This window comes from Primulina eburnea, chromosome 10 (assembly GCF_022965805.1).
Source record: "Primulina eburnea isolate SZY01 chromosome 10, ASM2296580v1, whole genome shotgun sequence".
NCBI lineage: Eukaryota > Viridiplantae > Streptophyta > Magnoliopsida > Lamiales > Gesneriaceae > Primulina > Primulina eburnea.
In genome coordinates, this window is record NC_133110.1 from 14,073,754 (window position 1) to 14,086,768 (window position 13,015).

The 13,015-nt window shown below is 38.0% G+C and overlaps 1 protein-coding gene across 1 annotated transcript in view; it reads left to right on the forward strand.

Annotated features, from left to right (window-relative positions):
- Positions 1 to 6,452: 6,452 nt before the first annotated feature.
- The window catches only part of LOC140803838 (probable U3 small nucleolar RNA-associated protein 11), a 58,939-nt gene continuing 52,376 nt past the window's right edge, over positions 6,453 to 13,015 (forward strand). The window contains exon 1 of the mRNA XM_073159705.1: positions 6,453 to 6,508. Within this exon, the coding sequence (XP_073015806.1) occupies positions 6,453 to 6,508 (56 nt within the window). The remainder of the gene's footprint in view (positions 6,509 to 13,015) is intronic.

Here is a 13,015-nt window from a genome sequence, read left to right on the forward strand (position 1 = left end):
CACAACGGGCAGAATGAAAGGACGGTTACGCAGATCGAGGCGTCATGATGGCTTATTTACTCGGAATGCAAACCGATTATGACGGTTGTTCAGTAGGACCCATATCATTTTAACCCTGCGTCGATCGCCTAGGGGTATGAAGTGTTATCATTATTTTAAGTCCGGGAGGTTTTAGGCCCCGGCACACTATTTTAAGTCCGGGAGGTTTTAGGCCCCGGCACATTATTTTAAGTCCGGGAGGTTTTAGGCCCCGGCTTAAGTCCGGGAGGTTTTAGGCCCCGGCACATTATTTTAAGTCCGGGAGGTTTTAGGCCCCGGCACACTATTTTAAGTCCGGGAGGTTTAGGCCCCGGCACATTATTTTAAGTCCGGGAGGTTTTAGGCCCCGGCACATTATTTTAAGTCCGGGAGGTTTTAGGCCCCGGCACATTATTTTAAGTCCAGGAGGTTTAAGGCCCCGGCATTTTTATGATCTGAATTTCGAAGGTATCGGACCTTGGAGGTATGTTTTGAAGGGATAGTAAAAAGGCAATGTACGGCAATAAAAATATCCATTATGAGGAACATCAGCGAGTTGTTACAATGGTAATTCTGGCAGATACTTCATCTTGCCACTCCATTATCCAGTTGGTCAACTCATGAATCCGAAGATTGACGAAAAACTCGTAAGTCCTTATCTTCTCCAGCTGACGCCACTCCTCCCGAAGCATCATGTGCAGCAGAACGTGGTCAGTAACCAAGTCTGTAACTCGGGCCACTGCAAACTCTCGGACATACGTCCTTGCTCTTGCTCTTTGTGCCTGAGTAGGGACAAGACCGTTACGATAGGTAAGGTCCAGATCGTAAACTTTGTCCCGCACCGCCATAACCTTCACCCACACGCGGAGCTCAAGTCTTCTCTTCAGTTCCTCTAGACGAGGACGCATAGCGTCCGTCACCAAGACGTGAGTGCTGCTGCAAGCAGTGGATCCACTTGAACTAGACATACCGGACTAATAATCACCTTGTGGTTAGCTACCGTTTTATTTATAGATGAGTGTCTCTCAAATATGGGGAAGCCAAAGCGTCCCAACCAGTCGAAGCGTTTCCTCTGATTGTTTCGGAGCAGGAGTCGATTAAGACCGTCGAATCTAGACACGTGGGCGGTTAGGATGTCCCTTAAAAACTGTGCTAAGAAGGTGAAGGGGCATGGACGGTTACCAAGGTGCCTGACTGGGAATCCGAAAACGCTCTCCTTCGGTAAAAGTTTTAATGATGAGTTGTATATCGTCCCGATGCCACGTGGGTAAGTCCGGAAGATCTGAGGCCCCGGCACCTTATTTTAAGTCCGGGAGATCTGAGGCCCCGACACCTTATTTTAAGTCCGGGAGGTCTGAGGCCCCGGCACCTTATTTCAAGTCCGGGAGGTCTGACGCCCCGGCACCTTATTTTGAGGCCGGGAGGTTTCAGGCCCCGGAAAATTATTTTAAATCCGGGAAATTCAAGGCCCCGGCGTTTTATTCCAAACGGAACCCTAATACTTTATTTAAGGTAAATGAGATTTTTGTTCTGGATGATTTAGTCGCGTATTTACGAATTATATTCGGTTTATCATTGAATTAACGTGTGAAGAAAAAAGTGAAATAAATAAGCAGATTTTATTCATAAAGAAATCGTTCATGCCTAGCACCAACTATCAGTACAGCTACGACATGCTGCCACTCATGGATCCAGTGGGTTAGCTCAGGAGACTGGGCGATGTTAAAAGACTCAGAGGATGAAATCTTCTCCAGTTGACGCCCTTCCTTCAGCAGCATCGCATGAAGCAGAACTTCATCAGTAGCTTGTTCTGCAACATGGTTCACCTCAAGTTCTCGTTTGTACCTCCTTGCCACGGCTCTTTGTGCCCGGGTGAAGGCCAAACCCTCCTGAAGCGAGGCATCAAGATCTTGGATCTTATTCCACCGAGACATTACCTTTGACAGGACCAATTCCTCGATGGTCCTCTTCAGACCCTCCATATGAGGATACAAGATAGTGGCTGCTGGGACGTATATGCCACTGCGTGCTGTAGATTCGCTCGAACTTGCCATGACGAAGGTGTTATCTCTTACCTCCTCATGCCTTCCTGTATTTATAGGCACGTAACATTTATTACCCAGGTGGGCGAAGAGATTGGTACGAATATCAAGGTATTAGAATACCAGTCGTCAGAAGGGGAAAGGACACACGCGATTATCGAGGCGTCGGCTCTCATTCATTCCCCGAAATACGAAGCGTCACCAGGAAGGAATTAAGGCTGACACCTGTCAACGTGACAATCAGGGCATCCCGATGAGCGGGGTAACATTTGCATTGAGTCCGGGAGGTTTGAGGCCCAGACACTCTCTCTGGAGACCGGGAGGTTCCAGGCCCCGGCATATTATTATAAACCCGGGAGGTACGACGCCCCGGCATGCTCCTTTTAAGGCCAACGGATATACTAGAATCGAGCATACTGAGGTATCCTAAACAATCCTTCTTAAAATAATAAACGATGTTGATAGTTGGGTGGATTAGACGTGAATCATCAACACTAATGAGTAAGAATTAACGTTTTTTACGCCCGAAAGACGCGGAGCTCGGGCATCCTTTTTGTTAGAAATACGAAATCATCACATCTCCGGTTGTTACTTATTATTAGTTAATCTTGTCAGTCGAGTTATGCAGCCCGTGGGATATGCGTCAGGTAAAATGGTACAAAGACAGTAAACTCGGATAATAATTTTATTTAACGAAATTATTTCGGATTACATCAAAATATGCCTCCTCTACGAAGGCTTTCCACAGATGCATCCAACTTCTCACTTCTCGTGTAGCCCTTCCTTCATAACTCTTGGTGTCAGTGATATCGTTGAGAGTGTTCCTCTCTTTACGGAGCATCAGTTCGTACATGCGATCTTCTTCAAAAGGATCCCCCAACTCGGAAATGTTTAAGTACTCCCGATACTTCTCCAATTTTGCCAGCAGCCGGGGAGTATTAGCCTCACCACAGTAGTAGAGAAGTTGTAATTCCTGCAGTGCCTCCCAGAAGGCAAGAATCTTGTGAAAGACCTCCTCCTCTATTTCCGTTTTTTGCCTTTCCGCAGACGCATTTCTGAACTCTTCCGCCAGATCGGGGACGCTAGGACCGCTAGTACCTGCCATTATATATTTCTAGCAACACTCTGCTGGTATGATGGCGGATCGGTAAGGCACTATTTATAATAAGAACGAATTAATAGTGACCGTCGATCTTCAAGATGCCTGAACGGTTGAGATAAGTTTTGGAAATTGTGCCGGGAGGTGAAAAGACGTGCACAGCTGTCGAGGTGTCAGATTTATCCATTTCTCGAGATGTGGAGCGTTTTCAAGAAGGAATTAATTGTGGGTGTATCTCATTATAACGAATGCAATATCCAGGGAGGTTGGATAACAATTCATTCGGGTCCAGGAGACCAATCATCCAGGCGTGACATCTCTTCTACGGGATATTTAAAGGCTCCAATGCTATTATACACCGTGAATTATTTCACACCAATCGGGACAGCGAGTGAGACTCTAGCCCGACTATTTTAGGGATGGGTGGTGATACCCCTATAAGGGCCCGGGTCTCGAATGACCCGGGAAGTTTTATTTGACTGGGCACTCCATGCATGACCGGGTAACTAGGGACCGGGCTTTCATGCTAAAGCCGAGGGCTCAATACTCGAAGTAACTTGTTCAGAGGATCTTATAGATTATAGGGAAGAAAGTGACTGGGCGGGAAGTCAACGTCTTTCACCTGAACGTATCCCCGAAAATATGGAGGAGAAAGGGACTGGACATGCAGTCAACGTCCCTTATTCTTGAAGTACCCACGAAGCTATCGGGTAGAAAGGGACCCGACAGGCCGTCAACATCCGAGGGTACAAGTAGTAGGTGAGCACGCGCATCAAGGTAACCCTGGCTTCTCTTCAAATAGCAGGTATCGTTGACATTTTACAGGTCTGAAATTTCTTCACTCTCAAGCATTCATACATATTGCTTTAAGCTTCTCTCTCAACAAACCTGCTGACTTAAGCATCGGAGTGGTCACGCCGGACACCCTCCCGGCGCCCATTCACGAGTTCCTTTCATTGTTTGCAGGTCACGATCGAAGCCATCTACCTTGTTCATTTTCCCAAACACTATAAATTCTTGATTTGACCCGGTGGAGCACCCGACCCTGCTCATCCATTTTATCCGGATCACATCAACAAGCGAGGAAACTTGAGCCGCCACACATCGATTTGGTATTTAAAGAACTCGGTGGTGAACCCAAGTTGGTGATTTATTTTTAAATTTGATCGTAAATTATTTAGTTCTGGCCATATTGATAAGTTGTTTTTGATACTGGGTGAGAAAATTGAAGATAAGGCATTTCTAGATTTGATAAAAAGGTTGCTTGAATGTAAGATAGTCAACATTGAATTGGGTGGGGTTTGTTGAGGCAGGGGTCTGCCTCAAGAATCTGCCTTGAGTTCGATGTTGATCAATGTTTACTTTAATGGGTTTGATAAGGAAGTTCAAGAATTACTATTAAACACGAATAAAGAGATTCCTAAGTTCGTGGAAAATGATCTTGTATCGGCTGAAAGAGATTCAGACCATGTTTTTTTATAAGCCATTGAAGATTTATGTTGTCCGATTATTGGATGAGATATTGATTGTTACTTCATGAACAAAGATTGATGGCTTTAGAATTGAAGAATAGAGTAGTGAAAGTTATTAGAACGTGATTTGGATTTGAGAGTGGATAAACTTACAACTGTCATTCATAGCGCGGTTCACTAGAAAAAAACGGAAGGCGTAGCGACGGTTTAAATAAAACCGTCGCTATATAGCGATGGTAGCGACGGTTTTTCATCAACCGTCGCTAATATTGCGACAATTCCACAAACCGTCGCCCATGTGCGACGGTCTTGTATTCTACTGTCGCTATGTTAGCGACCGTTTTCAATCAACCGTCGCTTAATTTTAAAGACGACGGGTATTATCAAAAACAGTCGCTATAGAGCCACAATTTAAATAAACCGTCGCTTAATTTGATAAGCTACGGTTTTCATAAAACCGTCGCTATATAGCGACGTTTCAAGCTAAATATAGGGACGGATTTTACGAAACCGTCGCTAAATATAGCGACGGGTTTTTAAAACCGTCGCTAATATTAACGACAGTTTAGTATAAACCGTCGCTTAATATTAACGATGGTTTCTTAAAACCGTCGCAAAAATAGCGACGGTCTTCTTCCAAAGAACCGTCGCTATAAGCGACGGGAGTTTAAAAACCGTCGCTTCTAGAATGCGACGCAGCCGGATCGCGAAACCGTCGTTAAAACCATCGCCTTACCCTTTTCATTATCTAAATAATAATTCCAAACTATAACAAAAGAATCATTAATATTTTCAATATCAATCTTCATAGTTTAATCTAAAAATTAATGAAACTCTAATCAAATAATTGCATGCACAATGATATTAGTATTATTAAACATTAAGAGACCTGAAGTAATTAAATTTAATGTCATTATCTAATTTTTATGTAACAAAAATCAGCTCAAACAAATGATAAAATATTTTATTTTGTTTAATAAAAAATATCGCCAAAGCCTATTTTTATAAAATTTGTGGTTCGTCTATAATTATTGCTAATAAATATTTCTTTATGTTTATAAACCAAATTAATCTTTTAAAATATGATATCATCTCTAACAATTTCATAAATTTGAAATAATAAAATACTATCATATTTAAGTAATTATTCTAGTTAATTATAAGAAAATCATATAAAAATTATTTCTAAATTTTTTAATATAATATCAAGATTTTGTTTTTTTATTTCTGTGATATCATAATTTTGTGTGTTGTGTGTGTATTTGTATACTCAATCAGGAGTAGGTATCTTGTGAGGCGGTCTCACGAATCTTTATCTGTGAGACGGGTCAACCCTACCGATATTAACAATAAAAAATAATACTCTTAGCATAAAATGTAATATTTTTTTATAGAAGATCCAAATAAAAGATCTATCTCACAAAATAAGATTCGTGTTATCGTCTCACATAAGTTTTTGCACTCAATCCGGAAGCCAATTTGCATGATTGAATTTTAGTTAATTTAGAATAATTTTTTTGCCACAATATAAAATACTTTTCATCATATCAAGATTCTCTGCGTTGGTGTCTCCTTTAAACCCTAAGCCTTCACCGCTTTCCATAGGCGAGTCTTTCGTGCTTAATAATTATTTTGAATTTGGTGTAAATACGAAAGAAATCCGTTGTTTTTTTTTGTACCGATAATCTTTGCTGTTTCACGGTCAAATTATTTTAACTCAAGATTTTTGTTAGCCCTTTATGTTTTCTGTAGTGGTTTTTGTCTTTCTGAAGTGCGTAAATTGATTTTAAAGTTCTGTGAATTTTTTTTGCTAGCATAAAGATGTCGTCTTTAAGGAATGCAATTCCAAGAAAAGCTCACAAGGAGCGCGCTCAGCCGTAAGTGTGATTATTTTTTGGGGCCATTAATTTCTTTATTGCCCATTTTGAAATATTTTGACGTATATTTCCGGTTCACTCAATTGATGATTTGTTGTGTAGAACCCGTAAATTGGACTGCGTATGCCATGCATAATTCTAGTATTTAAAATTAAAATGATTTTTATCGTATTAGTATTTAAATTCTTTTCTTTAAATTTATTTATTTTACGCAGTAGTTTAATTGTTATTTTTTCAGTTAAATAAGTGAGGCCGGACTGGAGATGGAGTATTGAGATAAGTTAATAAAGACTTATTTAAGAAGTGGTAATTTAGCATGTTAGTAAATATATTTTAAAAAGTTGGCATGCATGCAAGTAATTAAACTTCTTTGGTATTTTTTTAATTGTTTTTTATCATTAAATGCATGTTTATTTCATTAATTTATGTTTAATTATTTTTATGCTTTTTAGGCATAATTCATGCATGATAGGATTTAATTCATGAAATTCATGCATTAGAATTTCAAGATGCATTTCAGGTTCAAACGAGGATCGGAGACCGGAGAATTTTCAGGAAAATTATTTTATTATCGATTTATTTTTATAAATTAAGTTAAGATATTTTTAAGGGTATTTTTACTCGCAGGACTTTATTTTTAATGGTACACAAATTTTATTGAATCAGGAGACTTTTTAATGGTTCGGCTTTATTTTCAAAATCGTTTCAACACGAAATATTTTTCGGGAGTGAGTTTGGGCTTAATGGGCCTACTTTTGAGTTTATAGGACTTAATTATTTTTTTAATCTTTAATTAAACAATTTAGGCCCAATACCTATTATTTAACTATATAATATATCACCTAAACTACAATTAACCTAAACCTAATAATTATATCAGCCGACACCACCTCCCCTCTCCTTCCCCTCTCGTTTTCAGAGCTTTCAGCAACAAGGGCCATCGATTTAGCAGTTTTTTTCTTGCAACAAAATTCTCCGGCGCTTCCCCCGTTGTCCATCTCTTCGCCGTTCTTGTGTGGAATTCATCTAAGGCACGCATTGTACTTTCGTTTTTGCATCACATACGCTGTATACATGCTGTTAGATGTTTCTTTGTGTGTAAAAATCTCGATCCAACACCATGCATGGAGATCGAACAATTTGGGTTGCATTTCTTCATTTTTTCCGATCAATAACTCATGTTTTGTTTTATGATGTGCAAGGGGCTGCGTGTTTGGTTGTTTAGGGACATAATATGTTGGGATTTATGCTGTCAAGGGGCTGGTGTTACGTAGGAGCTGCCATCGGGGAGGAACCGAGCGCTGGTCTCGTTTTTCTATTCTTGTTGTGCTTCGAGGATGGTAATGCCGAGAGTTTAGAAGTATGCTGTGGGGCAAGGGCTGCTCCTAACCCTCGGATCAGACTCTGGTGGGTCTGAGACGTGGCCTTGGATGGCCCGAACATAGCTAGGCGTGGAGCTGTAGGCGATCGTGTGAACAGCCGTGGGTTGGTTCTCTTCGTGGGGTACCGATCGGGTGGGGTGTGTTAGTGCATGGAGATGTAAGCGAGGGTTACGTTATTTTAGTCCAGGAGAGCCTAGATTAGCCGAAATGTGATTGGTTGAGGGCTGTTTTCGGTGGAGAAGGGCTAGCACAAAAATGTAGAGGGGTGAGTAAGGGTGTACGTGTCTTGTTGGGGGAGGGGGATTAGAGTCCAAGGATATGCTGGATTATCAGCCGTGAGTTTAAGGTGCTGAGGTGAAAGTTTTAGGAGCTTTATAGTGGTTTTAAGGAGTGTTAAAAAGATGGGAAAAATTTGGTCGTGTTTCGAGTCGATTCGGATTAGAATCGGGACACCGGTCCAAGTTTTAAAATGAATCGGTTAAATTTAGCTTTAGGCTGGAATTTACGTCTAGGAATGCCTTTAAAAATGTTTTGGGATATTTTAAGGAGTTTGGTAAGTTTCGGATCAAAATAATGAGTTTTAGATTTATCTGGGATTTAGTCGCCTCACGAAAGGTTAATTAAAGAATTAATTGAAACGCCTAGATTTAAGCTTAATAAAATTATGGAAAATTATATTTAAGCTCAAATAATTATTATAAGTGTAATTATTTTTTTTTATTTGGGAAATTTTATGCTAAGGTTTGGTTTAATTCGAGATTAAAACGTCGTAATATGTTATATTTAAAGATTAATTTAAAAGTCATAGATTTAAGCCAAATAAAAATATGGAAAAGTTTATGTAGGCTTAAATAATTATTTGGGACATGTTAGAGTCAATGGAATTAGGAAAATGTCAAAGAAGTGAAATTTTACGTCTAGGGACAAAACGGTCATTTTGGGTTTTCTAGGGGCAAAATGGTCATTTTGCACCCGGGGTGAGATTTTGGTCCTGGCAGCGCCCTGAGCACAAATCATGATATTTTTAAATGTTCATGCATCACGATTACGATTTTTTTACGCTATTATAATAATTATGGTGCATGTTTGGTTTAAAGGAATTAAGAGAGAAAAAGTGAAAGTGAAGAGCACTCCGTCTCCGCCGCGCCGCGTTGTTATTTCGTTTGTTTTCTGTCAAAACAAACCAAGGCATGTTTATATCTTCTTTCACTCTTCAATCAAGCCATATAGGTATTTTTAAATATCGCAAGTACATGATTTTAATGCAACAAGATCGAAATTGTTCATATTTAATGATGTTATTTAATTATATCACGTGCAAAAATATTCATTTTGAGATTTATGCGATATTGTTTGGGGTCACTTTACTATCCTGAGATTATTATTTCACCCGATCGCCAGTTACCGGTCAGTTCAGTTCCCGATCATCAGTTACCGGTCAGTTCAGTTCAGGGACCACTTGCGTAGACCATAATCTCACCAAGAAAATTATTACAAGTTATTTCAGTACTGGGCTCCAAGGAGCAAACATTTTTACCATGATATTTTCAGTTCAGTTATGCACGTATTATAATTACTCATGATAAGCTATTTTCACGTTATGCCTCATGACATGATATTTTTATCCCATGCAAATTTTACTATATTATTTACTCGTTATTTAAGATATATGCATGCTGAGTCTTTAGACTCACTCGACTTGATTGTTGTAGGTACTGATGATGTCAGGACCGAGGGCGAGGACCATTGAGCCAGCTCGAGTCAACAGTAGTGGAACCCGAGGACCTCATTTTTCAGCATTTATTACCTTATGATCAAATATTTTTATCTGTCTTTGGATTATATTTTTTTTACGGTTATTTTGCAAACATTAAATACTTCCGCTGCCATTTTGAACATTAAACTTTATTTATCAATTTAATCATGAATGAGGTCTTTTATTTATTTAAAGAGAAAATTTTCAAATTTTTCCGCAAATTTTCGGGCCTTTACAGTTGGTATCAGAGCCTATGTTCTTGTATAGGGTTACAATACTACTGACCATGAGAAGCTCACGAAGTCACGTCTTCGGTCTGTAAGTTTTACATTTACGCATTTTATTTAAAGCATGAATTATTTTAACAGCATGATTTCATGAAATATTTTACGTTCAGATTTTATTATTCAGTATTTACTTAAATTTAAAGAAATTAGGGAATTATGCATGTTGGTTACGTTTGGGTTATATGTATGGAACAATATGCCTCCTAGACGCCTTGTTGAGCGCGCGAGGGATTATGAGCGCCGTCATGAGGACGAAGAGCATCAGAGGCAGGAGGGAAATGCACCTCCACCCCCACCGGACATAAATAAGAATTTTGCTATTGGGCATTAGGAGAGGTCGTAAATTATTTGACTATATTAATTTTTGGGTTAGTAGTACTGATGTTCTACTTATGGGCCATAAGTTAAACTTAAAAATTATGAATGCTTTTGAGACTTGTAGAATTTCTAAGAAATTATTAATGGTTCTTGGTTGCTAGTCGAGTAAATTTTTGAGGATTTCATATAAGCAATAGCGATTCGAAGACTACGACAATCTTTAAGATTATAAATGTACAATTTGAGGATTTTAAGTATCTTTGGAAATGTAAGATTAATTATGAGAATTTATTTAGGATGCATGCTCTACATAGTTGGATTTAAGAATTGAATTGCAGGAATTGAGAATTTTAAGGACCTAATTGTAATAACTAATAATTTGAGGACCTAAGTGCAAAACAAAATTCTAAGGGACTATTTTTGAATTTACTAAATTTTGGAATTTAATTTTGAGTTCGAGAATTTAAAAGTTTAATGAGGTAAAGATGGAAAAATTTTATGGGGACAATGATGCAAATTTCGAAGAGTTTTAGGGCCAAAATGTAAATTTGGAGAACTGTAAGGGCCATATTGCAAGTTTCAAAATTTTAAGGATTTAATGCGAACTTTTGAGGAACGCTTGGGATTTTAAGTATTTATAGAAGTGTACGACGTGTTATGGGAATTAATTTTGGGTTTAATAAACTTAAGACTATTGAACCTTATGATACGGGAAATCTATAAAATGAAATTGGGAATACTGAGGACTCATGGGTAATTATGGAATTTTCGAGATTTGGAAAAAAATTTGGATGATATTCGAGGAAAATAAGAATTAATTTTACAATTTTAGGTAATTTGAGAACTTATTTAGTAGTAAGTGAGAATTGAACGATTTAAATGGTAGGAATTTTCGGTTATTTAGGCTCGAAGGAAATATAGAATATTTAGATATTTGGGTTATAATGTTATAATGAATGGTAACCAAGGACATTGTAGGATGAATCAATATTAGGCGTGAAAATTTAAGCGTTAGTGAAATAATGTTGTGGCAAATTAAGAATTTAAAGTGATGACGATTTAAGGTAAATTTGATTGGTTAGTTAAGTTATAAGGATAAACATTGAGTTAGTAAATTTTTGGGAACATGACTTTGATGTTGTAAGGCCCGAGATTATATCACTTTAATCAGAGATTATTTAATTTACGAATCTTGAAATAATGAATTAAATTCCATGATTTTTTGTAATTAATTAGGATTGAAATTGAATTAAAAAATTGAGCGGGGGCCGATTTGCAAATAGTGAAAAGTTGAGGGGCTAAAGTGCAATTAGCACTTGAGTGACACTTGTCACACCATGCATGAGTTATATATATAAAATTTACATTTTCCTTCACATGTTGGCCAAGAAATCAAGGGAAGAGTATGAGGAATTCTCAAATTGCTTCGTAACTTTTAAATTGTGATTTTTAAAGATCCGTCTATATGATTTTCGATCCGGACACAGTACCGTACTCCTCTCGTCGACAGCTACAACTGGACGTAAGTTTTATTGAGTTCTGTTATCATTTGAAATTATGATATTTGAGGAATTATTATTTGATCATTATATAGTGTTCTTGATATACTAGACATCGTAGAATCGAAGTCAGATCGAAGAACAGATTGATTATGAAATTGTTATGATTTTCTGATTATATTGATTGAGATTGGTCATATTTGGATTATTGATTGATTACAGATTGTAGCGGGTATGAGTTATGATTTGTAATTGATATCTGTTGATATTGTATTGACGGGGATATCGAGATTGTTCCGCTATGCTGTTGATTTTGAATTAAATTCAGATTGACCAGATTCAGTGTTGAATTGGGAATAGAATATTGATATTATGATTCTTGATATATCGTTTCAGATTTACAGAGACAGTCTTGAGTTCAGAACTTCGATTTCTTTAGACCGAGACTACAAACGAAAGGTATAAGTCAATGTGGTATTGGGACATCAACTCAAGTAGGATGTACTTGAGTTTCTCTAAATCGCATACTTATTAATTGTTTATCATTATGTTTGATGATTTGATTAAATGCTTGTTCTATGGATTTATAGAAGCATGCATTAGACGAGTAATCTTGTGACAGAGGTACCTGATAGTAGCGGGGTAACCACAGGTACATTGCACGATGTCACAAGATAGTGTATGGGCGATAGACCACAGTCTATGACGGATATGTCAGGACATTGGATGTCTGGTTATATCGACTTGGATAGAACTGGAGTCTTTTCTATTACTGTTGGTCGATATAGGAATGCCACTTCTGGAAATCAGGATCCCTAGGCTAGGATTGAGTCTAGTCTGAGTCGTGGAGTCACGAGTCTAATTAACAGTTTATATTGATTTATGTTCCTGATGATGGTACATGTTTAGAATAGAATTTATTCTTGATATGAATTATGTTCTGATTTGGATACATGTTATGAATGTCTGTTACATGCTTTAGATTATTTATATGGTTGCATGTTTCGTTGATTTATACTGAGAATATAATTCTCACCGGAGTTATCCGGCTGTTGTCTTGTTTGTATGTGTGCATTGCAATAGGTGGGATAGGATCAGGGTCAAGAAGAGAACGAGGCTGGACTAGATAGCGTGGAGATCCGGGCTTTGAAACAACTTAGGATTCAGCACTAAGATATAGTTGAACCTAGTTGAATTCTTGTAGATAACACAAGATTTGTATGTTTATGTTTAATATGTAATTGAAGTAAATTACATAACGTTTC